Source organism: Pristiophorus japonicus, chromosome 16, assembly GCF_044704955.1.
Source record: "Pristiophorus japonicus isolate sPriJap1 chromosome 16, sPriJap1.hap1, whole genome shotgun sequence".
NCBI lineage: Eukaryota > Metazoa > Chordata > Chondrichthyes > Pristiophoridae > Pristiophorus > Pristiophorus japonicus.
Window position 1 is genome coordinate 130,821,923 of NC_091992.1, and position 18,913 is coordinate 130,840,835.

The following is an 18,913-nucleotide window of genomic DNA, read 5'->3' on the forward strand; positions in this document are numbered from 1 at the left end:
AGTGACTCAGTGAGTGTGAGAGTGAGTGTGTGAGAGTGAGTATGAGAGTGAGTGTGAAGAGTGAGAGTCAGTAAATGTGAATGTGTGTGAGCATTAGGATTGAGTGTGAGAGTGAGTGTGATCATGAGGATTGACTGTGAGAGTGAGTGTGAGAGTGAGGATTGACTGTGAGAGTGAGTGTGAGAGTGAGGAGTAAGTCTGAGAGTGAGTGTGAGAGTGAGGAGTGAGTCTGAGAGTGAGTCTGAGAGTGAGTGAGAGCGAGTGTGAGAGTGAGGTGTGAGAGTGAGGTGTGAGAGTGAGGAGTGAGTGTAAGAGTGAGAGTGTGTGAGAATGAGAGTGATAAGTGAGTGTGAGAGTCATGAGTGAGAGTGAGGGGTGGGAGTGCAGAGTGAGAAGTGAGTGAGGAGTGGGAGTGAGGAGTGAGTGTGAGGAGTGAGTGTGAGGAGTGAGTGAGGAGTGGGAGCGTGGAGTGAGAGTGAGGAGTGAGTGTGAGGAGTGAATGTGAGTGAGCAGTGAATGTGACAGTGAGGAGTCAGAGTGAGCAGTGAGTGTGAGTGAGGAGTGAGCATGGCAGTGAGTGTGAAAGCCAGTGTGAGAGTGAGAAGTGCATCTGAGAGTGAGAGAGAGGAGCGAGTGTGAGAATAAAGGGTGTGAGTGTGAGAGTGTGTGTGAGAGTGTGAGACTGAATGCGAGGAGTGAGAGTCAAGTGGGAGTGCGTGAGAGTTGGAGTGATGAGTGAAAGTGAGTAAGTGTGAGAATGAGGAGTGGGTGAGTGAGTTTGGACTGAAAGTGAGTGTGAGAGTGAGGATTGAGTGTTAGAGTGAGTGTGAGAGTGAGTGGGTGTGCGAGTGAGTGTGCAAGTGAGAGAGTGTGAGGGTGAGAGTGAACGTGAGTGTGAGAGCGAGGAGTGAGTATGAGATTGAGTGAGTGTGAGAGTGAGTGAATGCGAGCGTGAGTGTGTGTGAGAGTGAGGAGTGAGTGTGAGAATGAGGATTGCATGTTAAAGTGAGTGTGAGGATGAGTTGTGAGAGTGAGGAGTGAGTATGAGAGTGGGGATTGAGTGTGAAAGTGAGTGTGAGTGTGAGTGAGTGTTAGAGTGAGGAGTGAGTGTGAAAGAGAGAGTGAATGTGAAAGTGAGTATGAGAGAGAGAATGTGTGAGAGTGAGAATGCTGAGTGAAAGTGAGAATGAGAGTGTGAATATGAGGAGAGAGTGAGTGTGGAGTGAGAGTGAATGTGAGAGCGAGGATTGAGTGTGCGAGTGAGAGTGAGTGTGAGAATGAGGAGTTTGTGAGTGAATTTGGAGTGAGAGTGAGTGTGAGAGTGAGGATTGAGTGTTAAAGTGAGTGTGAGTGTGTGGGTGTGCGAGTGAGGAGGGAATGTGAGAGTGAGACTGAGGAGTGGTTGTGAAAATGCATGCGAGTCTGAGAGTGTGTGAAATTGAGGAGTGAGTGTCAGAGCGAGGAGAGAGTGAGTGTGAGAGTGAGTGAGAGTGAGAATGAGTTGAGACGGGAGTGTCTGAGAGTCAGTGTGAGGAGTGAGAGAGAGTAACTGTGAGTGTGAGAATGAGTGTGAGATTGAGAGGTGTGTGTGAGAGTGAGTATGAGAGTGAGGAGTGCATCTCAGAGTGAGTGTGAAATTGAGGAGTGTAAGAACGAGGAGTGAGTGTGAGAGTGAGGAGTTAGTGTGTGAGTGTGAGAGTGAGGAGTGATTGTGAGAGAGTGAGAGCGAGGAGTGAGTGTGAGAGTGAGTGTAAGATTGAGGAGTGAGTGTGAGAATGAGTGTGAGATTGAGGAATGAGTGTGAGAGCAAGGTGTAAGTATGAGAGTGAGGAATGAGTGTGAGAGTGGGGATTGAGTGTGAAAGTGAGTGTGAATGTGAGTGAGTGTGAGAGTGAGGAGTGAGTGTGAGAAAGTGAGAGAGTTGAGTGAGGAGTGAGTGTGAGGAGTGAATGTGAGTGAGCAGTGAGTGTGACAGTGAGGAGTCAGAGTGAGGAATGAGTGTGTGAGGAGTGGGCATGACAGTGAGTGTGAGAGCCAGTGTGAGAGTGAGGAGTGCGTTTGAGAGTGAGAGAGAGGAGTGAGTGTGAGAATAAGGGGTGTGAGTGTGAGAATGTGCGTGAGAGTGTGAGACTGAGTGCGAGGAGTGAGAGTCAGTAAGTGTGAGAGTGAGATTGGGAGTGCGTGAGAGTGAGAGTGATGAGTGAAAGTGAGAGTGAGTGTGAGAATGAGGAGTGGGTGAGTGAGTTTGGACTGAAAGTGAGTGTGAGAGTGAGGATTGAGTGTTAAAGTGAGTGTGAGAGTGAGTGTCCAATGAGGAGTGAGTGTGAGAGTGAGTGAGTGTGAGAGTGAGTGTGTGTGAGAGTGAGGAGTTAGTTTGAGAGTGAGCAGTGAGTGTGAGCGAGTGAGAGTGAGGAGTGGGAGTGAGGAGTGAGAATCGAGTGAGTGAGAAGTGAGTGTGAGGAGTGAGGATTGTGTGTTAAAGTGAGAGTGAGTGGGAGTGCAAGTGAATGTACAAGTGAGGAGGGATTGTGAGAGTGAGTGAATGTGAGAGTGAGTGTGTGTGAGAGTGAGGAGTGGGTGTGAGAATGAGAGTGAAAGTGAGTGTGAGAGTGAGGAGTTAGTGTGAGAGTGAAAGTGAGTGTGAGAGTGAGGAGTTGGTGTGAGAGTGAGTGTGAGTGAGTTTGGGAATGAGGAGTGAGAGTGGGACTGAGTGTGAGAGTGAGGAGTGGGAGTGAGGAGTGAGAGAGAGGAGTAGTGAGCGTGAGAGTGAGTGTGGAAGTGAGGAGTGAGTGTGAGAGTGAGGAGTGAGTGTGAGAATGAGTGTGAGATTGAGGAGTGCATGTGAAAGAGAGGAGTGAGTGTGAAAGTGAGTATGAGAGAGTGTATGAGAGTGAGAATGAAGAGTGAAAGTGAGAATGAGAGTGTGAATATGAGGAGTGAGTGAGTGTGGAGTGAGAGTGAATGTGAGAGTGAGTATTGAGTGTGAAAGTGAGAGTGAGAGTGAGTGTGAGAATGAGGAGTGTGTAAGTGAGTTTGAAGTGAAAGTGAGTGTGAGAGTGAGGATTGAGTGTTAAAATGAGTGTGCGTGTGTGGGTGTGCGAGTGAGGAGGGAGTGTGAGAGTGAGACTGAGGAGTGGGTGTTAAAATGCATGTGAGTCTGAGAGTGAGTGTGAAATTGAGGTGTGAGTGTAAGAGCGAGGAGAGAGTGTGAGAGTGAGTGAATGTGTGAGTGAGAGTGAGAATGAGTTGAGACGGGAGTGTCTGAGAGTCAGTGTGAGGAGTGAGTAAGTGTGAGTGTGAGAATGAGTGTGAGATTGAGAGGTGTGTGTGAGAGTGAGTGTGAGAGTGAGGAGTGAGTCTGAGAGTGAGTGTGAAATTGAGGAGTGAGGTTCAGAATGAGGAGTGAGTGTGAGTGAGTGTGAGAGTGAGGAGTGAGTGTGTGAGTGAGTGTGAGGATGAGTTGTGAGAGTAAGGAGTGTGTGAGAGTCCGTGTGAGGTGTACGAGTGAGTGAGTGTGAGAGTGAGGAGTGAGTGTGAGAGTGAGAGAGAGCGAGGAGTGAATGTGAGAATGAGTGTGAGATTGACGAGTGAGTGTGAGAATGAGTTTCAGAGTGAGGAGTGAGTGTGAGATTGAGTGTGAGAGTGAGCATGAGGAGTGAGGTTGTGTGTGAGTGAGGAGTGAAAATGAAAGTGAGAACGAGAGTTTGTGTGAGTGTGAGGAGGGAGAGTGAGTGAGCGTGAGAGTAAGGAGTGAGAGTGTGTGAGATTCAGTGTGAGTGAGAGTGAGAGTCAGCATGTTTAGTGAGCTTGAGTGAGGTGTGAGAGAGTGATGAGTGATTGTGAGAGTGAATGTGAGAGTGAGGAGTCAGAGAGAGTGTGAGTGCAAGGGGTGAGTGTGAGTGAGTGTTAGAATGAGGAGTGTGTGGGAGTAAGTGTGAGAGTGAGTGTGAATGTGCATAGTGAGAGTACATGTGTGTGAGAGTGAGGATTGAGTGAGTGAGTGTGAGGAGGAGACTGGGTGAGGAGTGAGTATGAGAGTGAGAGTGGGGTGTGAGAGAGTGAGGAGTGAGTGTGAGGAGTTAGAGTAAGGGTGAGGAGTGTGAAATGTGAGGAGTGAGTCTGAGTGAGAGTGAGTGAGTGTGAAGAGTGAGAGTGAGTGAGAGCGTGAGGAGTGGGTGTGAAAATGAGTTTGAGAGTGAGTGTGAGAGTGAGTTTGAGAGTGTGTGAGAGTGAGGAGTGAGTGTGAGGAGTGAATGTGAGGAGTGAGAGTTATGTGAGTGTAAGAGTGAGGAAAGTGATTGTGAGAGTGAAGACTGAGAGTGAGTGTGAGAATGAGGAGTTAGTGTGAAAGTGAGTGTGAGAGTGAGGAGTGGGTGAGAGAGTGTGTGAGTGAGTTTGAGAGTGAAGAGTGAGATTGAGAGGTAGTAGTGGAGTGAGTGTGAGGGTGAGTGTGAGGAGTGAGAGTGAGTATGAGGAGTGAGCTTGAGTGAGGAGTGAGAGTGAGAGAGTAAGGAGTGAGAGTGAGTGTGAGAGAGTGAGAGTGAGTGTGAGAGAGTGAGTGAGAGTGAGTGTGAGAGAGTGAGTGAGAGAGTGAATGTAAGGGTGGTGCCGGCGGTTGGAACTCACCCGCTGCTACAAACAAGATGCCGGCACTGAGGATAATGTTGCTTTTGCTGCTGTACAATTTGCCGGCTCCGACACACAAGCCGGCCAGCAGCAGTAGGATGGCGCTCAGGATCGGGAATAAACTGGAAGCTCGGACAATGCCTGAAGAGAGAAACAAAGAACGTGTGTGATCTTGTTCACCTCTCGCATCCTCGCCTGATGGTTTAAAATCGATTATTTGTCTTCTTGGGCATCCAGGAAAAGTACAATTTATTGAATATAAGCAGATGGGTCTCCGGGGCAGGTAAGTGTATGCAGGTGGGAGAAGGATAAAAGTGTCTCAGTATCTCTCCTTGTAAGTCCTGCCAGGCTCATTTAAAATGACACCATGTGACGTGCTACAGAGTCGCGATCACCAGGGGGATCGCAGGTTCAATCGCGGATCTCTGCCAAATCGGAGTGGGTCCCTGCATTGGGCTTTGGTCTTGCTGGCCTAGCAAGGGAGGGCAGGGGAAATCAGCCAAGGGTTCCCAGTGCTGATCCTTACCACACTGGAAAATGAACATGTATGGTCATCGGATGAGGACAACATTACGACACCCATCACGGTAGAATAGTCTGTCAGCACTCCCTGTCTCGGGTTATATAGAAAAATGTAGTCTTGGGTTGGTGCTGCCTATCGAATTACCTCCAGGCATCAGGAGAGAAAATTAGATGGGAAAATATTGATTATATCTCGTTGATATTATACTGGTCGCTCTCTCGGGCAATGCACAGGAGAAGTCAAGATCAAGTGTCGTTTTCGGGTGTTCGGTTAGAGGGTGGAGGAGAATTAGATCAGGGTGTACAACCAGAATACAGGCCCCATTTTAAAGTCATACCCTTTTCCATTCTTGAAGAAGCCCCCACAGGTAAGAAAGATGAACACAAGATCTATCAGTGTCAGCCGTGGCTCAGTGGGTAGCTCATTCGCCTCTGCGTCAGAAGATTGTGGGCTCAAGTCCCACTCCCGGAACTTGAGCACATAAATCTAGGCTGACATTGCAGTGCTGAGGGAGAGCTGCACTGTCGGAGGTGCCATCTTTCGAGTGGGATGTTAAACTGTCTTCTCCCTCAGGTGGACGTAAAAGATCCCGAAGAGCAGGGGAGCTATCCCTGGCGTTCTGGCCAATATTTATCCCTCAACCAACATAAAACAGATTATCTGGTCATTATCACATTGCTGTTTGTGGGAGCTTGCTGTGCACAAATTGGCTGCTGCGTTTCCCACATTACAACAATGACTACACTCCAAAAGTACTTGTCTGGTGGTTGTGAAAGGTGCTATATAAATGCAAGTCTTTCTATCAGAGTTATTGTGGAGGGCTAGGTTGGTGAAAGTTGTGGGTTGGGTGAATGTGTAAATGTTAAGGTTCACACGTAACAAAGCACATTTTTCAATGCTCAAGATTTATGCACTATTTCAGTGGTTCACAACGACATGACTGATCCTCCCCACGTAGAGAGCAGTAAATTCCTTAAATACTTACGCAAAAGGTATTCTGAACCCTCCTGGTCATAATCATCATCTTCGGGAAAGTAATTGATTGTGAAGCAGTTTCCTTTCTGACGGCCTGCAATGGTGGAAATCAGAAGGTAACCAGCAATCACCATTGGACTCACCACAAGATGCCATCAGACACCTACTGGGAAGGGCAACATTCATCCTACCATATCTAGAAATATCATTGCTAAGTGCAGACATATCTTGTTATTCGCATAGTTGTCTGAGGTGCCTTATTAAACTATACTGCTGTCCCACAGTTTACAAATCCCAGTGCTGGCTCAGAGTCTATAAGTTCCACGATTTAAAAAATGTGATAGTTTAAAAATACAACAATTTATTAGTTCTGGAAGTGTTTTTAATAAAGAATATTAAATATCCATGTGAGAAGTAGCTGTGGTAAACCAAACTTCTAAAAAATGTATAATGAAAACCTTCTGTTCACAATGCCTTATTAGAAATGGACTGTATAATTTAGCTATGAGGAAAGATTGGATAGGCTGGTGTTGTTTTCTTTGGAACAGAGGAGGCTGAGGGGAGACCTGATTGAGGTGTATAAAATGATGAGGGGTTTAGACAGAGTGGATAGGAAGGACCTACTTCCCTTAGCAGATGGGTCAACAACCAGGGGGCATAGATTTCAAGTAATTGGTAGAAAAATTAGAGGGGATTTGAGGAGAAATGTTTTCACGCAGAGGGTGATGGGGGTCTGGAACTCACTGCCTAGAAGGGTCGTAGAGGAAGAAAACCTCCCCACATTTAAAAAGTATTTGGATGTGCACCTGAAGTGCCGTAACCTGCAGGGCTACGGACCTAGAGCTGGAAAGTGGGATTAGGCTGGATAGCTCTTTGTCGGCCTGCACGGACACGATGGGCCGAATGGTCTCCTTCCATGCTGTAAACTTCTATGATTCTATGAAGATGAAATCAGCATCGCTTAGGAAGCAACACACATTAAAATGTTATCTTATCTGCCTTAACTTGTAAACAACTGACTCTGTGTCCTGGTTCTCTGCTGATGGTCACTGGACAACAGATCGTTAGGTTGCACTTAGGAAATGCTGTGTTTCTGGAGGTATCTGACTGCTGCATGGTCAAATAAAAGTTTGAAATTGTTAGAAGTTAGAACCTTTTAAAGGCTTTAATGATTCGTGCACTGATCTATTTCATTGGGTTCCTACTTAATCATTTTTAGTGAAATTGAGTTTGTGCACACTTACCCTCTAAACTTCCTAAGTCCACATTTATAATAGAAACTTGGGCTAATCCATAAATAAAGCCTCCTGCTTCACCTAAAGATTACAACTGGTCTTAACTCTCAAAGAGAGATTGACTAATATTACATAAATAAACATCATGGTTTTTGAATCATGTTAAAAAAAAGTGCAGGGTGCAGGTAATGCACAGTTCAGTGTTGGGACTGAGCCATACTGCCCGGGAATACTTGATTCCCAGCCTGTGCAACGTTAGCTGATTTCAGCTGGGGAGTGATGAAAGTTCCTGGGCGAGGAAGGGAGGAAATTAGCTGGGCCTCCAAAGCGTGATAGCTATCCAATGATCCCTGCAGGATCCGTGTGTGTGTGTGAGAGAGAGATATTAGCACAAGATTGAGTTCAACCATAAGCTCACCCCCAACCCCATGGAGCCCGCTGACACTCGCTGCCTAGTTTAAACGTAAAGAATGGCCCAGTACTGGGCCAAAATAGCTCAGTTGGGAGAGCGTTAGACGGAAGATCTAAAGGTTCCTGGTCCAATCCTGGGTTTGGGCAGAGTCTGGGTATTCTTCTTAATCAATAAGGGGTTATGGGAAGTGGACCTTAGGTCATGATCGTATTGAATGGCGGAGCGGGGCCGTATGGCCTTCTTCAGCTCCTATTTCTTATGTTCTTACCTGTGGAACTGTACACCTGAGGAGAGGAACTGGGTGGGAGCAGAGGAAAATATCATGTTACATATATTTAATGTTATAATTATGTGTTTTATGTAAGTCAATTTTAATAAAAAGAAATACGGGCAACTCTCGATTATCCGTACACGGATCTAACGGAGAACCTGCTGCAACAACACACGCCCGCCCCAGCCGGATTTGTCTTTCCACTGAAGTCTGCTTTATTGACCACCCCCGCAATCTCCCCCCGTCCCCCTGCACCCAAGTTGAATTTTATCGAGTTGTGTTTATCTCATCTCTGCACATCTGAAACCGCGTGCTTATTGGGGATATTTTAACTCTTGGCCAGAGTGTAAGTCGGACGATGCGTGGTCGAACGACTGTTACACATCTCTCCCGATTTTCGGACGCCAGAAGCGACCCCGTTTGCGCTCTCGCCAAAAGTTTCAGTGAAACGCATTGTAATGTTAAAGGAAGATTTCTTAACAGTAGTCGACGGGAAAGGAATGGGGCCGTTGCTGTTTGTAGTTGTGTTGCTAAATAAACATGCATGGCTCGGGTGGGGACTCTGCATGATGGCACTGTCCGGCTTGTCTGTGCTCTTTCTCCGCCGACAGATGGTCTCACTTTTTCATAAAATGCATTTACTGCGATACACATCTATACAAGTTGATAACACCAGTCATAACATGTTGGTTGTACAGAAAGGAGGTAAGAAATAAAAAAGATTGCAGGAAGCAAGCAGGACTGATAGAAAATGTACTCTATTGTACTCGCCCTAGCAGCAAAATCGTTTACCCGGAATAGCCCAATCCCCGAGGGCCCCAGATAATCGAGAGTTGCCTGTATTTCAAGGACTTGCACCACTTTTCTACGCTGCACCAGCAGTTTGATACTATCTGAAACCGTGATCGAGTTAACTTTGTAAGTAATTCCTAAGTATCTATAATCAAATCTAGATCCAAATCTCGATCCATGTAGTAACTTCTACCTCCGCAGGCACTCCCCATTCCCACTCTGCCCCCACAAGCCTCTTTGGGTTTTGAGAGAGTCAGGTATTGCGCTCAAATCCAAGTTGATGCCTTTCCATTCAATGGCCAAACAGCAAGCAAGAGGAACTATCAAGAAATGTTCTCAAAATCACCACCTTGAGCAGGAATTGTGTTTAAGGGTCTCTACCAGATGCAGCTCTGGCGATTTATGTATTGGGGAGGAGTTGTGGGACCCCCATTGTTAATCCAGTTGGTCCCACAAACATGTGGCTAAGAATAACAGTAAGAGCAGGGGATGGGCAATGTCAACATTAAGAAAAAGAGCCAAGAGGAGAGGGTTTGAGATGTACAAAAGATTTTAGAAATGTGAAAGAGGGAAGTTATCTTAATGAACCTGTGATCAGAGGGAAGCAGTTACTGGGTATACAAACGAATTAAACCAACCAGGATGAAGTGTGAGGGACTGACCTGTTAAGAGAGAGGGAAGGATAATGTCCAGCATCATTTACTAATTCACTGCCCACAAAAGCATGTTACCTAGATAGATTTTTAACCAATAAGGGAATTAAGGGTTACGGGGAGCGGGCAGGTAAGTGGAACTGAGTCCACGGCCAGATCAGCCATGATCTTGTTGAATGGCGGAGCAGGCTCGAGGGGCTAGATGGCCTACTCCTGTTCCTAATTCTTATGTTCTTATGTTCTTATGACCCTTCTATAGATGTGTGAAGAGAAAAAGATTAGTGAAGACAAATGTAGGTCCCTTGCAGTCAGATTCAGGTGAATTTATAATGAGGAACAAAGAATGGCACACCAGTTAAACAAATACTTTGGTTCTGTCTTCATGAAGGAAGACACAAATAACTTTCCAGAAATACTAGGGGACCGAGGGTCTAGTGAGAAGGAGGAACTGAAGGATATCCTTATTAGGCAGGAAATTGTGTTAGAGAAATTGATGGGATTGAAGGCCGATAAATCCCCGGGACCTGATAGTCTGCATCCCAGAGTACTTACGGAAGTGGCCCTAGAAATAGTGGATGCATTGGTGATCATTTTCCAACAGTCTATCGACTCTGGATCGGTTCCTATGGACTGGAGGGTAGCTAATGTAACACCACTTTTTAAAAAAGGAGGGAGAGAGAAAACGGGTAATTATAGACCGGTTAGCCTGACATCAGTAGTGGGGAAAATGTTGGAATCAATTATTAAAGATGAAATAGCAGCACATTTGGAAAGCAGTGACAGAATCAGTCCAAGTCAGCATGGATTTATGAAAGGGAAATCATGCTTGACAAATCTTTTAGAATTTTTTGAGGATGTAACTAGTAGAGTGGACAATGGAGAACCAGTGGATGTGGTGTATTTGGACTTTCTAAAGGCTTTTGACAAGGTCCCACACAAGAGATTGGTGTGCAAAATTAAAGCACATGGTATTGGGGGTAACGTACTGACGTGGACAGAGAATTGGTTGGCAGCCAGGAAGCAGAGAGTCGGGATAAATGGGTCCTTTTCAGAATGGCAGGCAGTGACTAGTGGGGTGCTTCAGGGCTCAGTGCTGGGACCCCAGCTATTTACAATATACATTAATAATTTGGATGAGGGAATTGAGTGTAATATCTCCAAGTTTGCAGATGACACTAAACTGGGTGGCGGTGTGAGCTGTGAGGAGGATGCTATAAGGCTGCAGGGTGAATTGGATAGGTTAGGTGAGTGGGAAAACGCGTGGCAGATGCAGTATAATGTGAATAAATGTGAGGTTATCCACTTTGGTGGCAAAAACACGAAGGCAGAATATTATCTGAATGGCGGCAGATTAGGAAAAGGGGAGGTGCAATGAGACCTGGGTGTCATGGTTCATCAGTCACTGAAAGTTGGCATGCAGATACAGCAGGTAGTGAAGAAGGCAAATGGTATGTTGGCCTTCATAGCTAGGGGATTTGAGTATAGGAGCAGGGAGGTCTTACTGCAGTTGTACAGGGCCTTAGTGAGGACTCACCTGGAATATTGTGTCAGTTTTGGTCTCCTAATCTGAGGAAGGACGTTCTTGCTATTGAGGGAGTGCAGCAAAGGTTCACCAGACTGATTCCCGGGATGGCAGGACTGACATATGAAGAGAGACTGGATCGACTGGGCCTGTATTCACTGGAGTTTAGATGGATGAGAGGGGATCTCATAGAAACATATAATTCTGATGGGACTGGACAGGTTAGATGCAGGAAGAATGTTTCCCATGTTGGGGGAAGTCCAAAACCAGGGGACACAGTCTAAGGATAAGGGGTAAGCCATTTAGGACTGAGATGAGGAGAAACTTCTTCACTCAGAGAGTTGTTAACCTGTGAAATTCCCTACCGCAGAGAGTAGTTAATGCCAGTTCATTGGATATATTTGAGGGAGTTAGATATGGTCCTTATGGCTAAAGGAATCAAGGGGTGTGGAGAGAAAGCAGGAAAGGGGTACTGAGGTGAATGATCAGTCATGATCTTATTGAATGGTGATGCAGGCTCGAAGGGCCGAATGGCCTACTCCTGCACCTATTTTCTATGTTCCTATGTTTCGATGCAACACTGAGGGAGTGCTGCACTGTTGGAGGGGCAGTACTGAGGGAGTGCTGCACTGTTGGAGGGACAGTACTGAGGGAGCGCTGCACTGTTGGAGGGGCAGTACTGAGGGAGTGCTGCACTGTTGGAGGGGCAGTACTGAGGGAGTGCTGCACTTTTGGAGGGGCAGTACTGAGGGAGTGCTGCACTGTCGGAGGGGCAGTACTGAGGGAGCGCTGCACTGTCTGAGGGGCAGTACTGAGGGAGTGCTGCACTGTTGGAGGGGCAGTACTGAGGGAGCGCTGCACTGTTGGAGGGGCAGTACTGAGGGAACGCTGCACTGTTGGAGGGGCATTACTGAAGGAATGCTGCATTGTTGGAGGGGCAGTACTGAGAGAGTGCTGCACTGTCGGAGGTGCAGTACTGAGGGAGTGCTGCGCTGTTGGAAGTGCCATCTTTCGGATGAAATGTGAAACCGAGGTCCTGACAGCTCTCTCAGGTGGATGTAAAGGATCCCATGGCACTATTTTGAAGAAGCTTGGGGAAGTTCTCCCCGCTATCCTGGCCAATATTTATCCCTCAACCAACATCACTAAAACTGATATAAAAATAGAAAATGCTGGAATCACTCAGCAGGTCAGGCAGCATCTTTGGAGGGAGAAACAGAGTTAACGGTTCAGGTCGATAACCTTCACTGTTTCTCCCTCCACAGATGCTGCTTGACCTGCTGAGTGTTTCCAACATTTTCTGTTTTTATTTCTGCTTCCAAGCATTCGCATTTCTTTCATTAAAACAGATTATCTCATTGCTGTTTGTGGGAGCTTGCTGTGCGCAACTTCACTGTCGCATTTTTCTACATAGTCATGTCAGCCGTGGCTCAGTGGGTAGCACTCTTGCCTTTGAGTCAGAAGGTTGTGGGTTCAAGCCATACTCCAGGGACCTGAGCACATAATCTAGGCTGACACTCCAGTGCAGTGCTGAGAGAGTGCTGCACTGTTGAAGGTGCCATCTTTTGGATGGGCGTAAAAGATCCCATGTCACTATATCGAAGAAGAGCAGGGAGTTATCCCCAGTGGCTGGACAATATTTATCCCTCAACTAACATCACTAAAACACATTAACTGGTCATTACCACATTGCTGTTTGTGGGAGCTTGCTGTGCACAAATTGGCTGCCGTGTTTCCTACCTGACAACGTCAAAACTATTTCATTGGCTGTAAAGAGATTTGTGTTGCTCTGAGCCTGTGAAAGACACAATGTAAATACAAGATCTTTCTTCTTTATGCGGAAAAAAACTGTCTCCTCATCTCCCCTCTGGTTCTGTTTTCTATTTTAATATTCTGTGTATAAGCAACTTTCATAAGAACATAAGAACATAAGAAATAGGAACAGGAGTAGGCCATACACCCCCTCGAGCCTGCTCCGCCATTCAATATCATGGCTGATCTGATCAGGTTTGGCAACAATTGTAGAATACAGGAACAAACTTATCTAGTGAAAATTGAATTGGAATCTAGACACTGGCAGCAAAGAAATCCCCCCGTGACATAAGGCACATTTGCTGAAGAGGTTGATATTGGTTGTTGAATGGGCAGTAGGTTTGTAGTAAATCAGAATGATCGTGTATTCATTCCTGGCCAGGCAGAATGGCAGAACAAGCCTCTGTCTTTTACGTTGCAGTGATATGTGCAGGTGATGCCTATGATCTTGTAACCACGCGGTGCCTATTATTGGGTCGTTGGGTTTACAAAGACACAAAAGGCGCACCACAAGAACACAAGAAATAGGAGCAGAGTAGGCCATTTGGCCCCTCGAGTCTGCTCCGCCATTCAATAAGATCATAGCTGATCTGATCATGGACTCAGCTCCACTTCCCCGCCCGCTTCCTATAACCCTTTATTACCTTATCGCTCAAAAATCTGTCTATCTCCATCTTAAATATATTCAATGACCCAGCCTCCACAGCTCTCCGGGGCAGAGAATGCGACAGATTTACAATCCTCTGAGAGATGCAATTCCTCCTCATCTCAGTTTTAAATGGGCGGCCCCTTATTCTGAGACTATGTCTCCTAGTTTATTTTCCCCTATGAGTGGAAATATCCTTTCCGCATCCAAATTGTCGAGCCCTCTCATTATCTTATATGTTTCGATACGATCACCTCTCATTCTTCTAAACTCCAATGAGTCCCAACCTACTCAACCTATCTTCATAAGTCACCCCCTCATCTCCAGAATCAACCGAGTGAACCTTCTCTGAACAGCCTCCAATGCAAGTACCTGTATATCCTTCCTTAAATACGGAGACCAAAACTGTACACAGTACTCTAGGTGTGGCCTCATCAATACCCTATACAATTGTAGCAGGACTTCTCTGCTTTTATACTCTATCCCCCTTGTCATGAGGTCCAACATTCCACTTGCCTTCCTGATCACTTGCTGTACCTGCATACTAACTTTTTGTGTTTCATGCACAAGGACCCCCAGGTCCCTCTGTACTGCAGCACTTTGCAATTTTTCTCCATTTAAATTATAATTTGCTTTTCTATTTTTTCTGCCAAAGTAGATAACCTCACGTTTTCCCACATTATATTCCATCTGCCATCTTTATGCCATTCACTTAGCCTGTCTATATCCCTTTGCTGTTTTTTTTGTGTCCTCCTCACAATTTGCTTTCCCACCCATCTTTGTATCATCAGCAAACTTGGCTACATTACACTCGGTCCCTTCATCCAAGTCATTAATATAGATTGTACATAGTTGAGGACCCAGCACCGATCCCTGCGGCACCCCACTAGTTATTGTTTGCCAACCGGAAAATGACCCATTTATCCCAACTCTCTGTTTTCTGTTAGTTAGCTAATCATCTATCAATGCTAACATATTACCCCCAACCCCGTGAACTTTTATCTTGTGCGGTAACATTTTATGTGGCACCTTATCGAATGCCTTCTGGAAATCCAAATACACCACATCCACTGGTTTTCCCTTATCCACCCTGCTCGTTACAAACTCAAAGAACTCCAGCAAATTTATCAAACATGATTTCTCTTTCATAAAACCATGCTGACTCTGATTGAATTATGCTTTTTCAAATGTCCTGCTACTGCTTCCTTAATAATGGACTTCAACATTTTCCCAACAACAGATGTTAGACTGACCGGTCTATAGTTTCCTGCTTTCTGTCTGCCTCCTTTTTTAAATAGGGGCGTTACATTTGCGATTTTCCAATCCGCTGGGACCACGTGGGGCAGGAGCTGTCCTCAGCACCCCAAGGTTAGGCAGGGGGAAGTCGGCCAGAGTTACTGCTTGTCATCGCTATCTAGTAACCCCTGCTGGGAAGTATGTGTGTAGCATGAGGCACGATCAGTGCTCGGCTTGAGTGTGAGGCCATTAGTCTGAGCCCTGGCCACACAGCCAATGCCCAGGGTCACCCGTGGAGTATCAGCCAGTGCCCAGTTCTGAGGGACCTTCTCCGGCAAGAATCGGTGCCTTGGGGAGAGGTGGGGAATAGTCTCAGTGTTAAAGTTACCTACCCACCCCGAGTCCCAACAAGTCAATCTTTGCCCCACTGTCTGGTGTGCAGAACTGGTCCATTCTCCTATTGGACTCTTTGGGAGGTTTGGCTGGTCGAGTGATTGAGAGGATGGTGGCGGTTCTTATCATAATACAAAGCTGGAGCAGAGGTTCTGGGGAGAGGGGAGGGGTGAATGGCCGGAGTGAATCTCATCCAGTGGATGGAGGCCGACAGCACCGCACTACGCGCAAAATTGGCCAGTTTCAAGGCATCGAGACAGTAACTAGCTCAGAAGAGTGGGAATAGCCACACGGCGCAGTGAGAGGTGTGTTTAGTCCAGTGAGGCTGAGGTTAAGGCTCATGTCCACGGGCGGGTAACGCCCCTGCACCTGGCTGGCGCTCTCTAGTTCATCTGACAGTTACTGGGCGTTTTATTAAATGGGTAAAAATCCACGCATGACCTTTTCACAAGAATACTTGTCCACCAACCACAGCGGCCTCGTGCCATCAGCTCCCCAGTGACAACATCAGTGAAATGAAGGGAGAGCTTTATCACGTCACAATATTGCCATGCTCTGTTCATAAGCCTTGTAGGGTTTCAATCAGAATTGCACAGAGCAGCCGCACACATTCAATCAGCCAAAGCTGTAACTCTGTATTCGGAAGGGATATTACTGACCGAACAGTCAGGATATGGGAGAGAAACGCGGTGCGATTTTGGGCTGGAAACCCTGGCGGGGATCCGATGGCGGATTCTCATCCCAATAGTGCAATCCCCGCCCTTCAGCTGTTGGCTTGAGCCATGTTTGCGCTAACATGTTTTGTTCTTATTTCACACCGTTTTCCGGGCCTTCTCCAAACAAGCGTCAGACAATGGTCAATAACAAAACTAGGATCCACCAATCATAGAAATTGGTGGTATAAGGAGGCCATTCGGCCCATCGAGTCTGCACCAATTCAAAAAGAGCTATCCCGCCTAATCCCACTTCCAGTTCCTGGTCCATAGCCTTGTAGGTTACAACACCCTGTACAATTATAGGTGCATAGTCAAGTACTTTTTTTTAATGTGAGGGTTTCTGCCTCTACCACCCTCAGGCAGTGAGTTCCAAACCTCCATCACACTTTGGGTGAAAAAAGGTTCTCCTTAAATCCCCTCTAATCTTTCTTTAAATCTATGCCCCCTGGTTAATGACCCCTCTGCTAAGGGGAATAGGTCCTTCCTATCCACTCTGTCTATACCCCTCATAATTTCATCCATCCTAAAAAATCCAATAAGGAATTTAGGAGAAACTTCTTTACCCAGAGAGTGGTGAGAATGTGGGACTCGCTGCCACGGGGAGGGGTTGAGGCGAATAGTATCGATGCATTTAAGGGGAGGCTGGATAAACACATGAGGAGAAAGGAATGGAAGGTTGTGCTGATAGGGCGCGGTGCAGAGGGGCGGGAGGAGGTTGTTGGGGAACATGAACACCTGCATGAACCTGTTGTGCTGAATAGCCTATGTGTGTGTGTGCTGTGTAATTCTGTGTAACACGGCGGGAGAGGGCTTTACAATAACATACAAATCAAAGAGTACATTTTTATATCCTCTCTGTTACAATAGAATGATTCCTCCCTCCCTGGAGCTTACATAAGCTGATTTCACAACAGACATCTTCATGTAGCCTGCCCTGGTGTATCGGAGAGCGTTTGGTCCGCGGAGATACTGACTGACTGCCGCCTGCAATGAGCGAGAGAGGTGACTCTGGAGTTGGCGGGTGCTGACATTCGCTGATTGAATTAGACTGGAGCAGCGAAGCCCAGATCCCGTGCCCATGTCTCCGGAAAAGCCTCCCAATTGAGCCCACAGTGAGCGATAGGCACCGGCGACAAGCCGAATTAAGTGAAGCCAATAGAGACATTGGAAGCGCCGAGCTGTGAGCCTCACTGTGTGACAGTCTCGCTCGCTCATCCTCCAACTCCCTCAACCGCGCACAGTCCGCTCCAACTTTCGCAAGTTGTTGCTGTAAATCATTGGCTGTGAAGCGCTGTGAGGCGTCCGGTGGTCGCCAAAGGCGCTATATAAATGCAAGCATTTCTTTCTTTCTGTAAATCCTCAGACTGGAAATAAATTCAGAATGGGAGGCACCTCCGTGTCTGTGGCTGAGATTAGAGCCGGGCAGAAAGAGGGACGGCGTGTCTCCTGGATTTAATGTTTTATTGTGGGGATCCCAGTAATAACACAATGCTATGGGACTGAGCACTGCCCCATTTAACCCTCTCCCACCCCCCCCCCCCCACCCCGGGTATGCACCGACAGGTATCTGCCCGCAATTCACACAAAGACATTAAGCCAAATCCGGGGTCCCACTCAAAGGGTTAAACGGTTCGGCACATTGTCTCAAAGACCCCCGGGGCTGCAGGCACACCGCCAGGCAGCGAGTGGCCGAGGTAGAGAGATGAAGAGGTGAACAATAAGAGATACCTTCCACGCAGCAGACCCGCCACAGACCCGAGTGGATCAGCGAGCCTTTCTCCTTCTTCACTTGGTTGTCCTCCGAGGTGGTGTTGGTGGTGTTACAGATGTGGGCCCGCGAGTGCAGCCAGTAGTCGGTGCCAATGGCGATACTCATTAGGCTGAAGGCTGCGAAGGCGCCCATCATGGTGAACAGCATCTGCACGCTGGGGTCGCACCAGCCCATGGTGCCTCATAGTCGGGCCAGCCAGCGCCGGGGAGAGCGAGAGCCGGCGGGGGGTCCCTAGGGCAGGGGCAGGCTCTCCCGGAGAACATGCTGCTCCTCGCCACTTTCCATCGGGGCGCTGGCTGGGTCCGCCCGCTCTGCCTCCAAACCTTGGGTCGCGCTTAGGCTGCACCCTCTTCCATCTCCCCCCCACCCCCCCCAAAACCGGGGGGTGCTTCCAGCCACCAAGCACCGAGCAACAAAGGCTGGCCAACTGCAAACTTCAAGTCGCCGCAGCCTTGTGGAGCGAGATGTGCGCCTTCTTCTCCCGGCACTCGCCTCCCTTTTCCCCCCTCGGATCGCCGGCGTTGGGGAACCGGCAGATCGCTCCCGCCGAGGACCAGGAACAACGCGACGGAGAGACCGAGAGAAAAGCAGACTTTAATGAACATTCATCAGAGGCAGCGTTAGCCGCTTCCTCCTCGGCTGCTCGTCACTGGCTCTTTGTGCGTGACCCGGTTCTGCCGATGTGTCCCAATATCTCACTGACAGGTCGAGCGCCCGCCTCGGCTCCCGGGTCCAGGAGGCAGGCTGCCGGGCTGCTGAGGCTGATCGGGAGGCTCTGCCGGCTATCCGGCGTCTGTCTCACATTTTCTCATCTCGTCCACGTCTTAACTCATCCGGTGTCCCGGGAGCAGCCTCTCGGGGCGGGGGCTCCGCAGGGTCTCAACACAACATTAGCATTTAGATGGGAGGCTCCAATTGGCTTTTGGTGGGAATTTTTTTATGTTGAGCTTGTTTTTTTAGTTTGATTGGATCATAAAAAGAAGAAAGGGGCCAATGGGGAAAGGGCAGTGGGAACAATGGGATCGCTCGAACAGAGAGCCGGCACAGGCACTGTGGGCCCAATGGCCTCCTGTGTCATTCTATATGGTTCTTTCATATATTTGTGGAGCCCGAAAAGGGGCCACTTGTTGAGCTGATTCTGGGGCAACCCAGCAAAATAGACCCAGTCAGGATCCCCCCGTCCAGGAACCAACTGGTAGCCATCGCATGGTCTGAGGCATTCAAGGACTTTGGTCGAGGGAAGTGGCAGTGACTACAGGCTCTTCCTGATGATCAGTGAGCTAGAAAGGATATCATTCCAAGGGTTCTCGTCTAGACTCTTAATGGAAGG

The 18,913-nt window shown here is 47.6% G+C and overlaps 1 protein-coding gene across 1 annotated transcript in view; it reads right to left on the reverse strand.

The window, feature by feature from the left end:
* Positions 1-17,757, reverse strand: part of LOC139226834 (voltage-dependent calcium channel gamma-4 subunit-like) — a 90,748-nt gene extending 72,991 nt beyond the window's left edge. The window contains exons 1-3 of the mRNA XM_070857890.1: positions 17,541-17,757; positions 6,135-6,218; positions 4,627-4,767 (exon numbers count right to left, since the gene is read on the reverse strand). Coding sequence (XP_070713991.1) covers positions 4,627-4,767; positions 6,135-6,218; positions 17,541-17,757 — 442 coding nt within the window. The remainder of the gene's footprint in view (positions 1-4,626; positions 4,768-6,134; positions 6,219-17,540) is intronic.
* Positions 17,758-18,913: the final 1,156 nt, after the last annotated feature.